Source organism: Tachyglossus aculeatus, chromosome 23 (assembly GCF_015852505.1).
Source record: "Tachyglossus aculeatus isolate mTacAcu1 chromosome 23, mTacAcu1.pri, whole genome shotgun sequence".
Classification (NCBI taxonomy): domain Eukaryota; kingdom Metazoa; phylum Chordata; class Mammalia; order Monotremata; family Tachyglossidae; genus Tachyglossus; species Tachyglossus aculeatus.
This window is the reverse complement of record NC_052088.1, coordinates 3,342,195-3,364,330: the sequence shown is the minus strand read 5'-3', so window position 1 is coordinate 3,364,330 and position 22,136 is coordinate 3,342,195. Positions and strand designations below refer to the sequence as shown.

At 44.7% G+C, this 22,136-nt stretch overlaps 1 protein-coding gene across 6 annotated transcripts in view; it reads left to right on the top strand.

Moving 5' to 3' along the window:
- FUT8 (fucosyltransferase 8) overlaps window positions 1-22,136 on the top strand; it is a 392,751-nt gene that overhangs the window by 357,665 nt on the left and 12,950 nt on the right. For all 6 annotated transcript variants that reach the window (XM_038765688.1, XM_038765691.1, XM_038765685.1 and 3 more), the window contains 2 exons: window positions 4,132-4,378; window positions 8,831-9,007. In XM_038765688.1, the coding sequence (XP_038621616.1) occupies window positions 4,132-4,378; window positions 8,831-9,007 (424 nt within the window). The remainder of the gene's footprint in view (window positions 1-4,131; window positions 4,379-8,830; window positions 9,008-22,136) is intronic.

Sequence of the window (22,136 nt, the reverse complement as noted above, 5' to 3'; positions counted from 1 at the left end):
CCATGGGGACCGAGTGCCATTAGGGTGGCAGCTGAAGGTAGCATTGTTCGGAGTGCAGAGCCCAGCCCGGCCCCTCAACCCCACCCTCCCTGTCCACCTGTTGCTGCTCCCTAGCCCCCACCCTATTCCGGGCCTGGTTTTCATGGGGAAAAAAGGAAGTTGACCACCTTGGTTGCTCCCTCTGCCCATCCCTCAACTCTCCCATCGTTCCCCTTGCTGCTACTGGGGTGATCAGGGCCAGGGCATTTTCAGGGAGCAGGAGGAAGACCTTAGGGGCCCAACCTCATAATCCTTATATGACTCAAATTGCGGTGTGTTTTGCCACCGGGATGGGGGAGACTGCTCTATGTGCGGCATGGAGAAGGCAGTAGGACAGTGACCCTTTGTGGGTTTCTCTCCGCTGCCTGGCAGATGGACAGTGGCTTGGATGGTGGGGTGGAAAGAGAGTGTGGCTGTGGTGCCTGGCCTCTGCCCCACCTGGGATGTCCTGAGCTTTCTGTTAAGAAATGTTTTCAAGTTTCAGCAGTGGGCAGAAGCGGCGTACCTCCAGGTGGAGGTGATGAGTAGGTTGACCAGAGCACGTGGCCCAGGACCCAGATCTCTGGGCTAACATAGTGTGATGAGACACACACCAAAACCCACAGCATGTGAACATTGCACACTTCAACATCTGCTCCTCTTCAACCCTTTTCCCTTTTCCCTTCCCCACTTCCAGGTTAGGAGCCTGGTGGAGAGGAAGAGGAAGAGTATTCAAGGTAGCATCATTACTGAACATACCAAAAATAGCTTTGCCTATTCTAGATGGTGGTCTTGCGTAAAATGAGGGTCATGGGGTGAGCATCTTTAGTGGCCATGAGAAGCACTGTGGCCTAGTGGAAAGAGCATAGATCTGAGAGTCAGAAGGACCTGGGTTCTAATCCCAGCTCCGCCACTTTATATTAGTAATTGTGTTTTTGTTAAGCGCTTACTATGTGCCAGGCACTGTACTAAGCACTGCGGTGGATACAAGCAAATTGGGTTGGACCTTGTCCCTGTCCCACATGGAGCTCACAGTCTTAATCACCATTTTACAGTTTGAGGCACAGAGTCTTTCCCAAGATCATGCAGCAGATAAGTGGAAGAGTTAGGATTAGAACCCAGATCCTTCTGACTCCCAATCTGTGCTTAAGTCCACTGAGCCACACACCTTCCCAGACACCTTTCCACACACCTTCTGCAGTGTGGCCTTGGGCAAGTCACTTCACTTTTTGGTGTCTCAGTTACCTCATCTATAAAATGGGACTTAAGACTGGAATCTGGTACAATACCCGACACATAATAAGCGCTTAACAAATATCATTAAAACAAAACAAAGCCAAAAAAGAAAATACAATAGTGTTGGTTAACTCTATCCCGGCTCTCAAGGATTTTACAACCTAGTAAGGGAGATAGACAGTAAAATAAATTATAGTTAGGGAAAGGAGCAAAGGAAAAGGATTAATAATGGCATTTATTAAATGTTTACTATGTGCAAAGCACTGTTCTAAGCACTGGGGAGGTTGCAGGGTGATCAGGTTGTCCCACGGGGGGCTCAAGGTTTTAATCCCCATTGTACAGATGAGGGAACTGAGGCACAGAGAAGTTGTGACTTGCCCAAAGTCACACAGCTGACAAGTGGAGGAGCCAGGATTCAAACCCATGACCTCTGGATTAGTTTGTAAGTGCTTTGGGGATGGGGTGAGTATCCTAGTACTTAGGAGGTTCAGACCCAGTTGCATAGGCGACATAGAGGAGGGAGGGAGAAAAGAGAGGTTAGTCAGGGGAGGGCTTCTTGGAGGTGATATGACAGTTGTAGGGCATTGAAGGTGGGGAGAATGGTGGGGTTTTTTTAATGGTATTTAAATGCTCACTTTGTCAATCAATCAATCAATCATATTTATTGAGCGCTTACTGTGTGCAGAGCACTGTACTAAGCGCTTGGGAAGTACAAGTTGGCAACATATAGAGACAGTCCCTACCCAACAGTGGGCTCACAGTCTAAACGGGGGAGACACAGAACAAAACCAAACAGGCACTGTACTTACTAAACTCTGGAGTAGATACAAGCTAATCAGGTTGGGCACAGTTCATGACCCATATGGGGCTCACACTTTATCACCATGTTACAGGTGAAGAAACTGAGGCACTGAGAAATTGAGAGACTTGCCCAAAGTCACACAGCAGACAAGTGTCAGGGCTGGAATTAGAACACAAGTCTTCTGACTCCCAGGCCCAGGCTTTATCCACTAGGCCACATTGCTTCTCTGTCTTCAGATTTAAAAGGGGAGGACAGGCAGGTGGGAGGACGTGAGCAAAGGGTTGATGGGCGAGAGATATGAGATCGTGGTACAGCGAGTAAGTTTGGTGTTAAAGGAGCAACGGGTGTGGTCTGGGTTGGAGAGGGAGAGGAGCAGGTTTAGGTGGGCTGATTGAGTGTCTTAAAGCCAATGAGGAATTCCTGTTTGATGCAGCAATGGATGGGAAACAATGGGAGTCTTTATTTTAAGGAATGGAGAGAGAGACATATACTGAACGATTTTTGTAGAAAAATGATCTGGTCCTCAGAGAGAAATATGGACAGGAAAGGGGAGAGGCTGGAGGCAGGGAGGTTAGTAAAGAAGTTGATGCAATAGTCAAAGTGGGCTATTAGCAGTGCCTGGACTGGTAGCAGTTTGAGTGGACAGGTGTTATGGAGGTAGAATGACAGAATTGGGTGACAGACTGAATATGTGGGCTGAATGAGAGAGATGAGTTGAGGAAGGTGTCGAAGTTAGAAGCTTGTGGCGGGTTAGTTGTGGACATATTCATTTTGTAGTTATAGTCCCTCAAAAGAATGTCAGTTCAGTGTGGGCAGGGAACATGTCACCTGCTTGTCTTGTACTTCCCAAAGTTAGCCCAGTTCTTCCTAATGGGTGCTCAATAATTGCTATTATCACTTAGTAAATACTGTAATAGTAATTAAGAAATGTTGGCTGAGCAACCATATTCCTTTGTTCGATTTTTTAAATAACTATTCTGCCAGTCCTGAGAAAAATGTTGTTTGTGGATTAATGTTTTGGTGGAAAAAACATTTAAGAATTTAAAGCTTATTTCATAATATACATCCTTTCGTGATCCAGTTGTTCATTTTCATACGATTCTGTATTTGACTAGCATCACATTTTGAACAATATCTTACTGGGTTTATCGTTGTGTATTAAAATTTTAATTCAGGACATTTAATGGTAGTAAAATCTTTCAGCCTTGAATTTTGTATGTTGTGTCTAAAGGCTGTGATTTTAATGGGCAGAATAAAGTCTAGGGGAATGATCTCCTGCATTTGGCTACATGTTCAATATTGCATTATAGACTTTAGTAGAGTAGTTACAGCTTTATGAAGCCGAGCTCCGGAGGTGATCAACTGCTTCAAAAATGAACAAAGTATCTGTCTCAACATCTAGTTGATAGCCAGGCAGTTTTAACAAAGAATAAACCAATTCAATTATTGTTTTTGACAGAGTGCCAATTAACCTTTCTTGACTGTTTCACACTGATCATCTGAGAGTATCCAGTTATTCCTGAAGAAGAGCAAATCTTTTTCAAAGAGAAATGTAAATTGCCTTGCATTTAGATTAGTTGCTTAGATGAATCCTGAGTAGATGGAGAACTGTAGCTGAAATGTTTGCATAACCAAGGGCACTAAATACCACCCATGTAAAACTGTAGGTAATAATAACAATAATAATTGTGGTATTTGTTAAGCACTTACGATGTTCCAAGCACTGTGCTCAGTCCTGGGATAGATACAAGAGAACCAGGACACACCCTGTCCTTGTCTCAGTTGGGGCTCACAGTCAAAGGAGGAGAGAGAACAGGTACTTAATCCCCACCAGATAAGGAAACTGAGGCTCGGAGAAGTTCAGCAACTTGCTGAAGGTCAAACAGTTGGCAAGTGGCAAACCATGGATTCAAAGTTCCTTGCTCTGGTGACATACTGTGGGTTAGGGAGTGTTTTTGTCTCAGTGTTAACTTATTCCCGTGCCCAAAACAGAACCAAGTCAAACAGCTGCCCTGTAAGCCCTCCATACCTACCCATCCTCTTGGTTCAGGTTATGTTGTGATCTTGTTTTGCAGGTGAGACCAATGACAAGGACGTTCAGGTGGTGGAACTTCCCATCGTTGACAGCCTTCACCCACGTCCTCCATATCTCCCTCTCGCTGTTCCAGAAGATTTAGCCGACCGACTCATACGAGTGCATGGAGATCCCGCAGTGTGGTGGGTCTCCCAGTTTGTCAAATACTTGATCCGCCCACAGCCTTGGTTAGAAAAAGAAATAGAAGAGGCCACAAGGAAGCTTGGTTTCAAACATCCAGTCATCGGGTAGGAATATGATTTGCTATTTTTATAATGAACCATAGCAGAATGAAATAACATAAGTGACCTATAAAAAAAGTGATTTTCCTGGCAAATAGATTTCCCAAACTGCCCCAAGTCTGAAGTGCTTTCAGTGTGCCCCACACCCACTCCTTTGGGTTCAGGCTCTGACTTCATCAGAGATAATTTCTCTCCCAATATTCCCTTGCCCCCCTTCTCGATGTTCTGGCTCTGGTGAGCTGGAACACAAGAAGTGGAAAAATCCAAAATTCCTAGACCCATTGTTTCAGGTTTTTCATCTTGGACGTGGTGGCCAAGCAGGTAGAGCCAAAAAATCTCCAACCTTTATCCCAAGACGCAGGGTGTTTAGCAAGGCTGGATGGCCCCAGGCTCTGAGGTTGTCATGGGGGAGGCCAGAATTCCCTCCTCTCAAGCATCACCTTCTCCCTCTTCTCCCTACCCCCGGACTCACTGCCGAAAGGCTCAGGTAAACCACAGCTAGGTAATCGAGGCATTCCTGTGGTTCCTGGAAATCTTCAGGGAATTCTTCCCCACATCATTGAAAATCTTTATCTCCCAGTTAATGTTAATAATAACAATAATAATAATAGTAATAGCAATGCTATTTGTTAAGCGTTTAGTGTGAGCTAAGCACTGGGGTAGATCCAGGATAATCAGATCAGCCACATTATTTCCTGTCCCATATTGGGCTCACATTCACAGGAGGAGGGCAAAAAGGTATTCAGTTCCCCTTATTCAGATAAGAAAACTAATGCTTGGTGAAGTTAAGTGAATTCGGGCCATTTCCAGTCAAAACCCAGTTCTGCTACTTTTTGAAGGCACAGAACTCCACTGTAGTTAAATTAACCTTGGTTCTTGTCTTTTCGGGCTAAAACTGATTCACAATGTTATAGTATTTTGGGATGTCTTCTCTTTATAGTCCTCTAATTTCCTTCTGGTGTTTTATATTTTTAAAGTTTAGTTTCCATATCCTTTTGTCTAAAGCCTGGGAGGAAAAGGCACACTTTTCATTTGTTTACCTAAAGGGGTAGAAAGGCACAATCACACAGATACGCATATTCAGAGATGGTCATTTCTCACCTCTGACATCAGGAAGAAAATCTCATTTTCCTTATTGATCCTTCTTTAATCAGATTGGAAATAGAGTTCCGAAGTAGACAGCAGAGTGAAGCTACTGCATTCATTGATGCTTACACTGCTCCTGGAAGTAAAGAAGTAGTGTGGTCCACTGGAAAGAGCACAGGCCTGAGAGTCAGAGGACCTGGGTTCTAATACGGCTCTGCCGCTTGCCTGACCTATGGCAAGTCACTTAACGTCTCAGGCTTCAGTTTTCTCACCTGTAAAATGGGGATTCAATGTGTGTTCTCCCTGAGCTCCACAGGGGACAACCTGATTACCTTGTATGTACTCCAGCGCTTAAAACAGTGCTTGGCACATAGTAAGCGCTTAACAAATACCATCATCATTGTCATCCTACTTAGACAGGGAGCCCCATGTGGCACAGGCACTGCATCCAACCGGATATCTTGTATCTGCCCCAACACTTAACACAGTGCTTGACACATATTAAGTGCATAACAGATAATAATAATAATGATGGCATTTATTAAGCGCTTACTATGTCCAAAGCACTGTTCTAAGCGCTGGGGAGGTTTCAAGGTGATCAGGTTGTCCCACAGGGGCCTCACAGTCTTAATCCCCATTTTACAGATGAGGTAGCTGAGGCACAGAGAAGTTAAGTGACTTGCCCAAAGTCACACAGCTGACAGTTGGCGGAGCCGGGATTTGAACCCATAACCTCTGACTCCAAAGCCCGTGCTCTTTCCACTGAGCCATGCTGCTTCTCTAATACAATTATTATGGTTCATAATACAATTATCATTATTGTTATTATTATTATTATCATCATCATTAGGCTTCTGCTTCCTGCTGCATTCATGTTTTGTTGATTTTGATACATATACCATTTCATATGTAACAAGTCGACATTCATCAGGAGCTGGAATTTTACTACTCTATAATGGAGGGAGAGAGTATGGACGTTTCTACATGAAAAACACTCTGCCGGGGGTAAATTGTCCTGATCCGGCTCAAGATAAACTTTCCACTAAATACTTATCAGTACCTAAGCCACAAATTACAGTAGCTGGCCTCCAAACTTCATGGCAGATTGCCATTCATAATTTCTAGGGAGATTATCCAGTGATTAAAGGAATTTATTTCACCTGCAGAAACAAACCAGCTGTCCATAAATCATTGTTTCCTTTACAGTACCATGTCAGTGGACAAAATTAGGATGTTGAATAGGCACTGACCTTTGACTTTTCAGTGTAAAATAAAGTAGAACTTCTTCTGCTAGGTATACAGCACCAGCCCAATTACCAAAGGAGCAAATGAGTTTCTGGAGAAAATTCCACTCATATCCCACAGTGAGCTGGAATTGTTCCAGTGGGCTGCTTCTATTGAAAGCCCTTGGTGGGCATTTACCCTGCAGGTCATGGCAAAGCTTAATACCTGCCTCCCTGGCAACCTTCAGGACTTGGGGTATATATGGAATGTCTCAGTTCCCTGAACAAGCCTCAGTGTTTCAAGAATAATAATAATAATAATAATAATTATGGCATTTATTAAGCACTAACTATGTGCAAAGCACTGTTCTAAGTGCTGGGGAGGTTACAAGGTGACCAGGTTGTCCCACGGGGGGCTCACAGTCTTAATCCCCATTTTACAGATGAGGTAACTGAGGCTCAGAGAAGTTAAGCGACTTGCCCAAAGTCACACAGCTGACAATTGGCGGAGCTGGGATTTGAACCCGTAACCTCTGACTCCAAATCCCGGGCTCTTTCCACTAAGCCACGCTGCTCCTCCAAGTGAGCGGTAAAATGAACTTTGCAGGGTTCAAAGTAAAAAAGGAATTTAGAACAGTCAGTAGACCATGAGAAAGGTCAAAGGTGCAGGGGCATACAAATAGCTGTACTGAGACTCTATTATTATTTGCCTATTAATATTCTTATTGAGAAGCTACATGGCGTAGTGGATAAAGTCAGAAGGACATGAGTTCTAGTACTGGCTCTGCCACTTCTCTGCCACGTGACCTTGAGCAAGTCCCTTCATTTCTCTGGGCCTCAGTTACCTCATATGTAAAATGGGGTTTGAGACTGTGAGTCCTGTGGGATAGGGACTGTGTCCAACCCAATTTGCCTGTATCCACCCCAGTGCTTAGTAAAGTGCCTGGCACATAGTAAGTGCTTAACAAATACCATAATTCTTATTCTTATTCACTATTATTACTATTATTGTTCCTATTATTACTCACTTCCAAAATCTTAACGTGTACATTGAGCTTTCAGGAACAGCCTGGAATTTGACTTCCCACTTTGTTTTCTTTTTTTTTTTTAACACAGCCACTGCATTTGTTCCTGGTGTACCCCTGCTTTACCAATTCCACCAGCGACAGCATTTTCTCAGGACTGCCTTTACCTTCCAATTCTTTCATTCAGTGCACAGATTTTCATATTCTGTTCTGTGTTACAAGGATGTATGTGTCTAGGGATAATGTAGAGTGTCTATGTGCACCACCATTCATTCATTCAGGGGTACTTATGGAGTGCCAACTGTGTGCAGGGCATGGGCACCAAGGACAAATACAATAAAGACCATCTGGTTCCTGGTGCCCCCTCCAGAGGCTCACAATCTTAAAGAGAGGCCAGGAGGCTGGTGGTAGGCTCATGAGGGAGGATTTCACACTTACATCATGAAGCCCTTAGTACAGTGCTCTGCACACAGTAAGCGCTCAGTAAATATGATTGAATGAATGAATGAACGAATAGACACAAGAATGGCACCAGAATATTATGGTTGAAGGGACTATATCTAGACCTAATAATAATAATAATTATGGTATTTGTTAAGTGCTTACTATGTGCTGAGCACTTTTCTAAGCACTGCGGTAGATACAGTGTAATCAGGTTGTCCCACGTGGGGCTCACAGTCTTAATCCCCATTTTACAGAGGAGGTAACTGAGATACAGAGAAGTCAAGTGGCTTGCCCAGGGTCACACGGCAGAGAAGTGGCGGAGCCGGGTTTAGAACCCATGTCCTCTGACTCCCAAGCCCTTGCTCTTTCCACTAAGCCAGCAGACGTCTTACCACCCAGACTGTGAGGAGTCCAACAGTCACCACCAAACCCTTCCCTTGCATTCTAAAATTTGTGGAGGCCCACGCTCTGCTTAAACCCCTCCAAGATCGGTCTTGAGGGGGCGGGTCAGGAACGAAGCCCCACGACAAAGTTGTGGGAGGGTGACCTTGGTCTCTGGGGGGGTCTTAATCTGCAGTCCTGTGGGGCAGGTGGAACGGGGAGTGCCATGTTGTGTAGCTGCAAACTTACGCACCCGTACTCCCTCGATGGATTCTGAACTGGTTTTCTTGGCTCCGTAGAGTCCACGTTAGGCGGACGGACAAAGTCGGAACGGAAGCGGCGTTCCATCCCATTGAGGAATACATGGTGCATGTGGAAGAGCATTTCCAGCTTCTCGCCCGCAGGATGCCTGTGGACAAGAAAAGAGTTTACCTGGCTACGGACGATCCCTCATTATTACAGGAGGCCAAAGTCAAGTAAGTTTACACACCCATGGGTCGACACGGTACTGAGCTAGGGAAGTGCACCTTCCATGGGGAAGAACCTTGAATTTCTTCTCTTTTGTATTTGGTTGTAATACAATAACTGATCTTCTAAAAAAAAAATAATTCACAGGGCTGTTCGTATATAGGAAACCCCAATGGGACATTAATGTGTAAGAATTCCTCTTAAAATCTGGCATAGCCGTGCAAATAAGGATTAAAATTTACTAGCCCATAAAAATGTTTTATGTAGATTTAGAAGCAGGATGGCATAGTGGATAGAGCACAGGCCTGGGAGTCAGGAGGACTGGGTTCTACTCCTAGCTCCACCACATGTCTGCTGTATGACCTTGGCCAAGTCACTTCACTACTCTGTGCCTCAGTTACTTCATCTGGAAAATGGGGATTAAGACTGTGAGCCCCACTTGGGTTGTGGAATGTGTCCAACCTGATTTGCTTGTATCAATCCCAGTGCTTAGTACAATGCTTGACACATAGTAAGTGCTTAACAAATACTACTGAAAAATACATTTAAGCATTTCTTGAACATCCGTTTGCACAAGATGCTGGGTTGGGGGCAATTTGGAGCAAATTAAATTAATAAGCAAGCTTTTCAGGAGGTTACAACTGAAGGCTGAACAACAATTAATAATAAATATGGTATTTGTTAAGCACTTGCCCTGTGCCTGTTCCATGTAGGCTCACAGTCTCAATCCCCGGTTTTACAGGTGAGGTAACTGAGGCACAGAGAAGGGAAGTGACTTACTTAAGTTCACTCAGCAGGTACATAGCAGAGCCGGGATTAGAACCGAGGGCCTTCTGACTCCAGGCCCAGGTGCTATCCACCACGCCGTGCTGCTTCTAAATTGACATTAAACAGTTTTGTGGGCTAGTAAATTTTAGTCCTTATTTTCAAGGCTATGTTAGATTTTAAGAGGAAGTCTTACACACTTATGTCCCTCTTGGGTTTCCTATATATGAACAGCCCTGTGAATTAGTTTTTTTAAGATCAGTTATTGCATTATAACTGAACACAAAGGAGAGGAAATTCAAGGTTCTTTAACCTGTATAGTCTTGTTTGAGCAGAGCATTGTACTTTGTGCTTAGGAGAATAAGTAAGAGAGATGATCCCTGCCCTTAAGGAGCTTACGGTCTAATGTTAGAGACTGCAGTCAGAAGCCATTCACAAATAGTTGGGGGAAGTAGAAGAAATAACAAACATGACTGTTGATAGTAGAAATAGGGAAGGATAAATAGATCAATTCAAGGGTGAGTTATATATGGCAAGCATATGTGTATGTTTAAGGTGGAGAAACACAAGTAGCAAGGACATTTATTGGATGGACATGACCTGGGGAAAATGGCACTTACGTAGAGAATGCCTCCTGAAAGAGATGAGTTTTCAGTAGGGCTTTGAAGATGGGGAGAGCTGTGGTGTGGTGGATTTGAAGTGGAAAGTCACACAGAAGAAGATTTTCTTTACTTGGGGAAATGATATATGTGTGAATCTAAACTAGGTGGTGACTTAATTGACTTAGCCCACTTTGATGTTGTCTGTGCCGCATACACACTTGGAAATCAATAATTCATTTGAGCGTATAGATTTCGGGGCCAGACAAATGACTTGAAAGGCGAAGAAGGGAAAGGTTGGCCGAAGCTCTAAGCCTAGCCTTAGGGAAGATTTAAGAACCAAAAGAGAAATAGCCAACAGGAATTAAACTGAGTAACTGCTTGGCACATGCTGTTCAATTCAATGTTTGGGCCCCTTTTCTCTCTGACATCACATGAAGATTAGGTACAGGGATGCAAGCAAATTAACTGAAAGTCCTGCCAGGTTTCTGCAATTCTCAACACCACACTGATGTGATGGTAGCATTTCACTCATTTTCTTGTTCCTCATGTGTACTTGGGATTCAGTTTCTTTTCTTTTTCATGACCATTCATATATTGGATGTCAAGTTTCAAATGCTGCTTCCCCCAGCAGTCCCATTGGATCGAACTTTTCAACTGAGTGTTAAATGTAGTTTAGAGCTCCCAGAAGGTACAGCATGAGGGCACTGAGACATGAATTAGTCCCTCAACTGTGCTAGAGTTATGCACACTACCCAAGGTCAATGAACTCAGGAATAATAATAATAATGATGGTATTTGTTAAGCGCTTACTATGTGCCAAGCACTGTACTAAGCACTGGAATTGATTCAAGCAAATCAGGTTGGACACAGTCCCTGTCCAGCATGGGGCTTACAGTGTTAATCCCCATTTTACAGATGAGGTAACTGAAGCACAGAGAAGTTAAGTGGCTTGCCCAAGGTCACACAGCAGACAAGTGGTGGAACTGGGATTCGAACCTGTGACCTTCTGAAGAAATCCCCTGATATGATAGAGCTCCTGAAAGCAGCCAGAGGAAAAACTATGTAACTCTATATAGCCAGTATATGTAAATCAATATTGAGCACTTACTATGGGCAGAGTACTACAGAAAGCAAGTAGAAAAGTATAATAGAATTAATAAACATATTTTTTATGGTGTTGGTTAAGCACTTACTACATGTCAAAGCACTGTTCTAAGTTCTGGGGTAAATACAAAGTAATCCGGTTGGATACGGTTACTCTCCCAAATGGGGCTCACAGTCTAAGTAAGAGGGGGAACTGGCAATGAGTCCTTATTTCACAGATGAGGAAACTGAGGCCCAGTGAAGTGACTTGCCACACAGCAGATAGCTGGCAGAGCCAGGATTAGAACCCAGCTCCTCTGACTCCCAAGCCCATACTCCTTCCTCTAGGCCATGATGCATAAAAGCTCAGGGAGTTTAAACTCTAAGCTCTGCTGCTTGTCTGCTGTGTGACCTTTGGCAAGTACCTTCACTTCTCTGTGCCTCAGTTACCTCACCTGATTGAGATTGGGGGTTGAGACTGGAAGTCCCATGTAGGACAGGGGTTATGTCCAACGTGATTTACTTGTATCTACCCCACCGCATAGTGTGGTGCGCATAGTAAGTACTTAACAAATGCAATTATTATGCCGAGGTTTCGCGCCACTGAGATGGGCAGGATGATGGGGGTTAGCCATGGAGGTTGAAGAAGTTGGGAAAGAGAAGTCGGTTTGGGGAGAGATGAGTAGCCCTGTTTTAGACAGAGCTCAGACAGAGCAGTCCAAGTTTTAGACAGTTTTAGACAGACCAGTGTTTTAGGTTCCAGTGGCATATCCAAGCGGAGATATTCTCCAAGTCAAGGGAGCCGCTCATTAAAGGAGAGGTCGATTTGGGAGTCATCCACCTAGGGATGGTAATTGAAGTCATGTGATAGGAAGAGTTCCCTGAGAGCGTTAGTGTAGAGCGAGACTGTGTCTGAGTGATTAACCTGAATCTACACCAGCAGTCAGTACACTGATTGTCACATAGTGAGTGCTTAACAAATGTCTGTTATTATTTTTATGGGCAAGTCACTTAACTTCTCTGTACCTCAGTTACCTCATCTGTAAAATGGGAATTAAGACTGTGAGCCCCACATACAACAACCTGATTACCTTGTATCTACCCCAGTGCTTAGAACCGTGCTTGGCACATGGTAAGCGCTTAACAAATACCATCATTATTATTATTATTACGAAGAAGAAGAGTCAGGGACTCGGGTTAGAGCCTTAGGGGAAACAGACAGCTAATCAATAACAAAACTGAGAAAGAACGATCAGAGTGGTAGGAAGAGAACCAGGTCAGTGCTAGGTCCGCAGAACTGAAGGCAACTGTGGATTGAGAAGGTGGGTGTGGCCCATGGTGTCACAAGCGGCTCAGAGGTCAAGAAGGATTAGGACTGAATAAAGATAGTCCTTTGGATTTTGGCTCTAAAGAGACCATTGGTGATCCTAGAGAGTGCAGTCTCAGTGAAGGGGAGAGGTTGAAAGCCTGACTGTAGTGAGTTGCTAGAGAGGAAGTGGAGATAAGGTGGAAATGACTCGTCCCAGTAGTTTGGATAAGAATGAGAGCAGGGAGATGGAGGGATAGCAGTAGGGGGCAGAGAGGTCCCGAGAGGGATATGATACTATACTATAGAGAAGCAGCGTGGCTCAGTGGAAGGAGCGCAGGCTGTGGAGTCAGAGGTCATGGGTTCAAATTCCAGTTCCACCAATTGTCAGCTGTGTGACTTTGGGCAAGTCACTTAACTTCTCTGGGCCTCAGTTCCCTCATCTGTAAAATGGGGATTAAGACTGTGAGCCTCCCGGATCACTTTGTAACCTCCCCAGCACTTAGAACGGTGCTTTGCACATAGTAAGAGCTTAATAAATGCCATCATTATTACTATAATACTTATATAATACTGGGAACACTTGAGCATGTTCGAAGGCAGAGGAGAAAGGGGCCTCAGAGACCGAGAGGTCACAAGTAGCTCGGAGGGAAGGGAGGCAAGAATGAGTAAGTTTTTTAGGAGGAGAGAGGGGACAGACTAGTGCAGGGGCTCAAAGAGACTGGGTGGATTTAGAGAGCAGGACTTCCTCTTGAGCAATAGCTGGGAAGCAGGAGGAAGGTGAGGAAGCAGAAGTGGTGTGACCTAGTAGAAAAAGCACAGGCTTGGGAGTCAGAGGACCTGGCTTCTAACCCTGGCTCTGCCAATTAGCTGCTGTGACCTTGGGTAAGTCACTTCACTTCTCTGTGCCTCTGTTCCCTCATCTGCCAAATAGGGATTCATCGCCAGTTCTCTCTCCTACTTAGACCGTGAGCCCATTTGAGACAGGGACTGTGTCCGACCTGACACAGTCAGTACACTTAGAGTACTGACACAGTACACCTAGAGAGTGTACTAAGCCTGCTTAGTACAGTGCTTGACACATAGTAAGCAAATACCATAATGATAACGATAATTACGAAGTGGCTGTAGAGTGAAACAGGGTGAAGAAGGGACTTTTGGGTAGCTCCCACCCGAAGGTTTCATTTTTACCAATAGAGGAGGTGGCTATGCTCATCATAAGCTATGAGGCAGGAGCAAGACTGGGGCCTTCATGGGAGAATTCAAGGCTTGGAAAAGTTGATGGAGTTTGTGGACATGGGAGTTAGTGAGGGAGCAGTAGTAAAATGGTGTGGCAGAGGCTGGTTTCTTTTTCTTTCCCATTCTCCCTGCGGTTGTTGCTCTACTTCACAACAAAGGTGTCACCTGAATTCACTGGAGTCCCCCTGGTTGGGTGGCAGAAGGACTGTGAATGTTTATCTAGTGCTGGGGCAGGAAAGATGTGTGTGTATAAGTCTATGAGTGAGGCTGAGGGTGTGTGTGTGTGTGTGTGTGTGTGTGTGTGTGTGTGTGTGTGTGAGAGTGAGAGAGAGAGAGAGAGAGTGGAAAAATATGTATGGCTCTGTAACTGAGTCTTTGTGGCTGAACATGTATGACTGTATGTGTGCTTCTGGGTAAGTGTCTGGTCTGTGCATGAATAACAATAATAACAATAATAACAGTGGTATTTGTTAATCAGTCAATGGTATTTATTGAATGCTTACCATATGCAGTGCTTGGGAAAGTAAAATACAATAGAATTAGCACACACTTTCCCTGCCCTTAATGAGCTTACAATTTTAGAGGGGGAGACAGACAGTAACATGGATAAATAAGTAATTTATAGTACATAATTTGATCTGCAAAGTGTTGTGCAGTTGGGGGTGGGGTAATTATCTAATGTCCAAAGGTCACAGATCCAAATGCAAAGACAACGCAAAAGGGAGAACAAGCCAAGGAAAAGAGGGGTGAATCAGGAAGGCCTCTTTTAGAAGATGTAACCTTAATAATGCTTTAAAGGTGAAAAGAGTGGGTGGGCTGGCATATATGGAGGGGGAGAGAGTTCCAAGCTAGGGGTCAGTGGTGAGATAGGTGAGATCAGGGCATAGTAAGTAAACTGGCACTGGAGGAGTGGAGTATATGGACTGGGCTATAGTAGGCAATTAGGCAGGTAGGATGGGGCAAGCTGATTTTGTTAAGCACTTACAAACACTGTACTAAGCACCAGGGCAGGTACCCAGTAACCAGGTCAGACCCAGTCCCTGTCCCATGCTGGACTCACAGTCTAAGTGGGAAGGAGAACAAGCGAGGAAACTGAGGCACAGAGAAATTAAATGACTTGCCCAAGGTCACACTGCAGCAAATGGCAAATCCCTGATTAGAACCAAAGCCCCCTTACTCCTAGGCCCACGCTTCTTCCATCAGGCCATGCTGCTTCTTATCTAGGTGTGCAACTGTGAATGGATGTGCATGTATGTGGTCTGCATGTGGTCTGTGTAATTCACGGTGGCTATATGTGAGTATGGGTAAAACTCTGGGAAGGTATGTTTCTGGCTAAGTGTGTGTGTGTGGCAGTGACTGTATGTGAGAGAGAGAGAGAGAGAGTGTGTGTGTGTGTGTGTGTGTGTGTTAGCGTGGGTTATGTAGTTAGGATCAGGGCATAGAGTGCTGCTGTAGCCATGGCCATGGGATTCAGGGATCAGGGTTAGAGAACTGTCCCTGCTTTCATTGTTGTAAACTTCAGCATTGCCAGATCATTTCCTGTTCCAAGCACTTAGTACAGTGCTCTGTGCACAGTAAGTGCTCAATAAATACGATTGAATGAATGAATGGCTTAAGCAAAAGTGAAATGAATCTGTGGGCAGGGACTTCTGACCAATGGCTGCTGAGGGAGGGTGGGAAAGTGACGTTTTATTGTGCACTGGCAGGGACTTTAAAGAACGTAGTGGATGCACTCTGTATGGAAGTAAGAAAAGGATTTAGGCAACATTCTGTGAACGGGTCATTGTTGAAGACATTTGAATCCTGGAATCATAAAAGTCAGAGGAATAGGATGAACTTAATCCCATTATTCCTAGCTACCCTTCACGCTCCATAGAACCAGTAAACACAGGGAAAGTGGAAAACCAAGTTTTTCCATTAGATTGTGAGCTCTTTGAGTTCAAGGACTGTTACTGTTACTTGTTCTAAGTGCTTAATACAGTACTTTGCACTCAGCAGCCCCTCAGTTTGGTGCTCTGCTTACAGTGATCAAACATTGAAATGCCCTGCACACCATAGGTCTCCAGTACAGTTCTGCACACAGTGTGTGTCCTGCACACAGCAGGCACCCAGTTCAGAGCTGTGCACAAAGTAGGCACCTAGTGCAGTGCTCTGGACACTACAGATACTCAGTTGATTATGCTGAAGTATCCTACTCATGCACCAGTAGACCTGAGGTTTGTATAACCACATCTGGATGTTGCTTTGCCGAGCATTTAAAGTCTACTCAGATGCAGAGGTTTTAGAGAAGGCAAGCTTGTTTATCCACTGTATTTAAAGAGTCCTCTTTAATGCTGCCTGGTGCCAGGATTACAGGTTTAGGGATGAAGCTTTTTAAAATGAACAAAATAATCATTCCCGGGAGAGCACCTGAATGGCAGCAGCTTGAAAATGTGCCAAAGTGTCAGGGCATGAGGTTCATTAGAGTGCTTGGCACCTGCTGGGCTGTGTAGAATCAGGGTGAGAAAAGATTAATCTTTCTTCTTTTGCTGCCTCAAGGTAGCTGCGTGGTTTTGCTCCAGTGGGAGAAACCTGTTTGAATGGCCCCTGATGTTTCCACACTCAAGAAACTTATTTAATAGTTTTGCCATTTCTCTTCAGAAAACCTTTAAGTGAAAGATCAGACACCCTTGAACATGATGGCCTGGCAGTTTCTAATTGAGACAGGGAATTCCCTTTTGCCATCGGTCCCTCCTTGGGGAATTCTGGCTCCCCTAGAGCAAGGTAGCTCTGGACTCTAAGGGTCTTATCATCAACTCAAGTCTCGTGAGGCCAGACTCAATCCAGCAGTCAATAGTCATTTACCGAGAGCTTGCTGTACTCTTGGGAGCGTACGGCAGAGTGAGTAGATGTGGTTGGGAGCTCTCAGTCTAGACAGGGGAGACAGACACAAACATAGTTTGTGGATAGGAGGGAAGGGGGAAAAGAGTGCTGCTGAGATGGAAACAGTATCTCAGAGTTCTCCTCAACACATCCCCAACTGTCAAAGAAGAGGCTCTGCAAAACATAGGAATCCTTCCAACAGGCACTTATGGTGACAAGCGCTGTGAAAAATGGCAAAGCATTTGGATCCAGGGGCATATCCGCTGAGATATACAAGCATGTGGAGGGCACATTGTTTTGACACTGACACGGGATCTCCCTCTACTTGTAGACCGTGAGGGAAAAAAGGCGGGCTCGCAAAGCTGCCACCATCATCAAGAGGAACGATCAGTCTGCAGACTGACCTGTAGCCTGATCCCTCTTTGGACTATAAGCTCCTTGTGGGCAGGACACGAGTCTACCAATTCTACTGTATTGGACTCTCCCAAGCACTTAGTACAGTGCTCTGCATGCAGTAAGCGGCAACTATTGATTAAACTGTGGCAACTGTGTGTGATTTGGGGCAAGTCACTTCACTTCTGTATGCCTCAGTTTCCTCAACTGTAAAATGGGGATTCAGTATCTGCTCTCCCTCCTTCTTAGACTGTGAGCCTCACGGGGCACAGGGACAAACTTTTAACAACCCTATCACTTTGAACGGTGCTTGCCACATAGTAAGCACCTAACAAATGTCATAATAAGTGAATAAACTATCGAAGCATCTGAGATTCTCTTGCCTCTCCATTTCTGGCAAGAGCCTAGCCAGTGTACTCCAGGAGCGAGGCCTGGAGTTTCTTGTCAATGAACACTCCCTGAATCACCCTGTAATTTCATATCCCTGCATGGCACTGTGGGCATGATCTCTACAGCACGTCAGCCAATGGAAAAGTACAAGGAGCAGCACCGAGGGTTCTGGGACAGTTTTCAAAGACTGTAGGGAAGCATTTGACACCATCAGATCTGAACTTTAGAAATTAGTGAATTTGTCTGCCCTGAATCAATCAGTATGTTTATTGGGTGTATACTGCATGCAGAGCACTGTACTAAGCACTTGGGAAAAGCACAATAGAATTAGTAGTCTAACTACTGTGTATTCTGTCTAAACACTTAGTACAGTGCTTGGCACACAGTAAACATTCAGTAAATATCACTGATTGATTGATCCCTGCTGTAATTGGAGAGGCAGGCACTAAAGTAGTAAGTGCTCAAGAAATACGATTGAATGAATTGAATGAATACAGGTAGGAAAAGGTAATAAAATATAATGTTGTGTATGGAAGAGGTTACCTGGGAGTATTGAGTGCTTAAGTGGTGTGAATGTGCTGATGGAGTTGCAGGAATATAAGGTGGGTAGATTGGAAGTGAATCAGGGAAGACTACCTGGAGATATGATAGCAGAAAGGCTTTGAAGATGGGAAAAACTGTCAGATATGAAGGGAGAAGGGATTCCAGGCAGGAGAGAGAGTGGGTACTATAGGTCAGAGGTGGGAGAGATGGTAACAAGTCACAGTGAGCTTGAAAGGAACAAAGAATGCAAGCTAGGATGTAGGGGCAGTGGGAGTGGATAAATAGGAGAGAGCTGAATGAATGCTTTAAAATCTGGGTCATCAGTTTCTGCTTGAGAGGAATGGGTAACTATGGGAGGTGTATGAGAGATGGGGGAGATAGGCACAGCACATACTTTTAGACAGATAATCCAGGCATCAGGCAGTCAGTCAATCATATTTATTGAGTGCTTACTGTGTGCAGAGCACCATACTAAGTGCTTGGGAGAGTACAATGTAACAGATACATTCCCTGCCCACCATCAGCTTACAGTCTAGAGGAGGAGACAGACATTAAGTACATAAGTTTTGTGGACTGGGAGGAGGGATGAATAACGGGAGCATGTCAGGGCTACACAGAAGGGAGTGGAAGAAAAGGAAAAAGGGGCTTAGGGAAGACCTCTTGGAGGAGATGTGCCTTCAATAAGGCTTTGAAAGCAGAGAGAGTAATTGTCTGTCGGATATGAAGAGAGATGATGTTTCAGGCTGGAGACAGGACATGGGCAAGAGGTTGGCGATGAGATAGACAAGATCAAGGTACATTTGAAGGTTAGGTTTATAGGAGTAAAGTTTTCAGGGGTTATAATAGGAGAATAATGAGGTGAGGTAGGAGGGGGCAAAATGATTGAGTGCTTTAAAACTGTTGATAAGGAGTTTCTGTTTGATGTGGAAGTGGATGGGGTTCACTGGAGGTTCCTGAGGAGTGGGGAAACATGGCCTGAATGTTTCTGTAGAAGAATGATCTGGGCAGCAGAGTGAAATGAAGCAGAGTGACTAGAGTGGGTAGAGACAGGAAGCATGGAGGCCAGCAACAAGACTGGTACAGTAATCAAGGTAGGATAAGATAAGTGCTTGGGATTAATGTGGTAGCAGCTTGGATAATAATAATAATAATAATGGCATTTATAAAGTGCTTACTATGTACAAAGCACTGTTCTAAATGCTGGAGAGGTTACAAGGTGATCAGGTTATCCCACGTGGGGCTCACAGTCTTCATCTCCATTTTACAGATGAGGTAACTGAGGCTCTGAGAAGTTAAGTGACTTGCCCGAGGTCACACAGCAGACATGTGGTGGAGTGGGATTCGAACCCATGGCCTCCGACTCCAAAGCCCATGCTCTTTCAACTGAGCCATGTGGGTTGAATGAGAAAGATGAGTCAAAGATATCACCAAGGTTGCAGGTCTGTGAGATAGAAAGGATGGTGGTGTCATTTACAGTAATGGGAAAGTCAGGGGCGGGACAGGGTTGGCTGGGAAGATCAGAGTTCTGCTTTAGACATGTTAAGTTTGAGGTGATGGGAGGACATCCAAGTAGCGATGTCTTGAAGGCAGGTGGAAATGTGAGACTGCAGAGGGAGAGAGATCAGGATTGGAGATGTAGATTTGGGAGTTATCCACATAGAAATGGTAGTTGAAGCCATGTGATTGAATGAGTTCTCCAAGGGAGTGGGTGTAGATGGAGAATAGAAGGGGACCCAGAACTGAACCTTGAGAAACACCCACAGTTACGGGGTGGGGGGCAGAGGAGGAGCTCACAAAAGAGGCTGAGAATGAGCACCAATAGAGGTAGGAGGAGAACCAGGAGAGTACAGTATCAGTGAAGCTGAGATTGGATAATGTGAAATATGAAGCAAAGTGAAGAATGTCCCGAAGAAGGAAGAGACTCGAGGTCAGCAAGGAGGCTTATGCAGTAATTAAACCAGGATGTGACTGGTAGTGTTTTTTTAATGTTATTTGTTAAACACTTGCTATGTACCAGGCACCGTACTAAGTACTAGGGTAGTTACAAGATAATCAGGTTGGACACAGTCCCTGTCCCACATGAGTCTCACAGTCTTAATCTCCATTTTACAGATGAGGTAACTGAGGCACAGAGAAGTTAAATGACCTGTCCGAGATCATACGGCAGTTAAGTGGCAGAGTTAAGATTAGAACCCAAGGTCCTCTGACTCTCAGGCGTGTTCTTTATCCACTAGACCACACTGCTTCTCTGTTCACCCCCGAGTCCCCCCACCCTACCCCGTCTTCCTAAATGTGGAGGGGATATGGTTTTCAGCAGGGAGCCTCTTCCCTGCTACCATCTCTGCCGAAGAAGATATACCAAAAATACTTCTGAGAACGTATGTCTGCTTCCATTTTGACCCACTTTGGGCTGTTTGAGGCCATTTCAGTGACCGCCTCTTTACAGGGGCTGATTTAGCAGCATTCCTGACTGTTTTCCCTTCAGAATATGTCTGACATATTCTTCGTCTTCCAAAGCATGAGCTGCAGTGGGCAAAATGTCAAATATAATGAGGGCAGATGGAGCTGTAGCACAGTGCCAGTTTGAAGCTGTGCAGAGAGACTGTACCTTCACAACAATTATCACTCAGAGTCAGTGGGGAAAAGCTCACCCTCAGCATTGAAATTAAAATGCTAAAACATTTGTCAGTGACACGGAAAGAGTTCTGGGCTCAGGCACTTGTGATGCTTAGTTCTGTCCTCTAGAAATCTGCTCTCCCCCACTTCCTCTCTCCCTCCCACCCCACCTAACCCTTCATCCCTGGAGAGATGCTAATTGAAAGATACTCTCCCTGCTATTAAAGTCTCCATTTTCCATCAAAAATGAAGAAACAATGATGGTAAGCTATCATTGCATATGATTCTCTGATTGGCTTAGGAAGGGGCCTTGTGAAGTGCAAGGGAAAAGTGAAAAGCAGCATGACCTAATGTATCGAGCAGGAGCTGGGAGTCAGAAGGGGCTGGAATGCCCTCCCCTTTCATATCTGACAGGCAATAACTCTCCCCATCTTCAAAGTCTTATTAAAAGCACATCTCCTCCCAGAGGTTTTCTCCGATTTAGCCCTCATTTCTTCTTTTCCCAGGCTCTTCTTCATCACCCTTGTACTTGGATTTGTAACCCTTTATTCAACCCAGCCCTCAGCCCCAAAGTATTACATATCCATACAGATTACATATCCATAATTTCATTTATATTAATGTCTGTCCCCGATAATGTAAGCTCCTTGTGGGCAGGGAATGGGTCTACCAACACTGTTATATTATATTCTCCCAAGTGCTTTGCACACAGTAAGCGTCCAATAAGTGCTATTGATGGATTAGCCTGTATCAGCACTTAGGCCAGTGATTGGCAAATAGAAAGTGCTTAAATAACCACAGTTATTATTGTTATTGTTGTTATTACTGTTGCTATTATTATTAGTGCAAAGGTGAAAAATAACAGGAGCATCAGAGCAGGGCCAGGACAGACATTTCAGGAGAAGATGCAGTCTCACTAGACTTCTGCCTCAGGCCAGATTGGAAGACCGGATCCCAGAATTGGTCCCACTGTAAAACCACCCTTCTGTCAGCCATCATTTTAGTAAGGAAAGATTGCTCCAAAACAAGATGCAGCCTTAGCCCATCTCTGTGAGCCTACATCTCTTCAGGTTGTCAAACCTCACGAGGGCTGTGCCATTGACTCCACCCCTGCCCTGCCCTTGCACAAAAAGCGGCTGTAAATGCCGAGTGTTGGATTATCATCATCTCTCAGGGAGTCAGACAGAGTGAAAAACAACCTGGTTGGATAGAGAGGAACCTCACACACAGCCCCAAGCCAGCCAAGAGCAAGATAACCAGGATTTCCGAGAAGTCCCCTTCTGCATCTGAGTCAGACTTATGCCTGATTCCAGTTTGTACATTATTCATGACCAATGC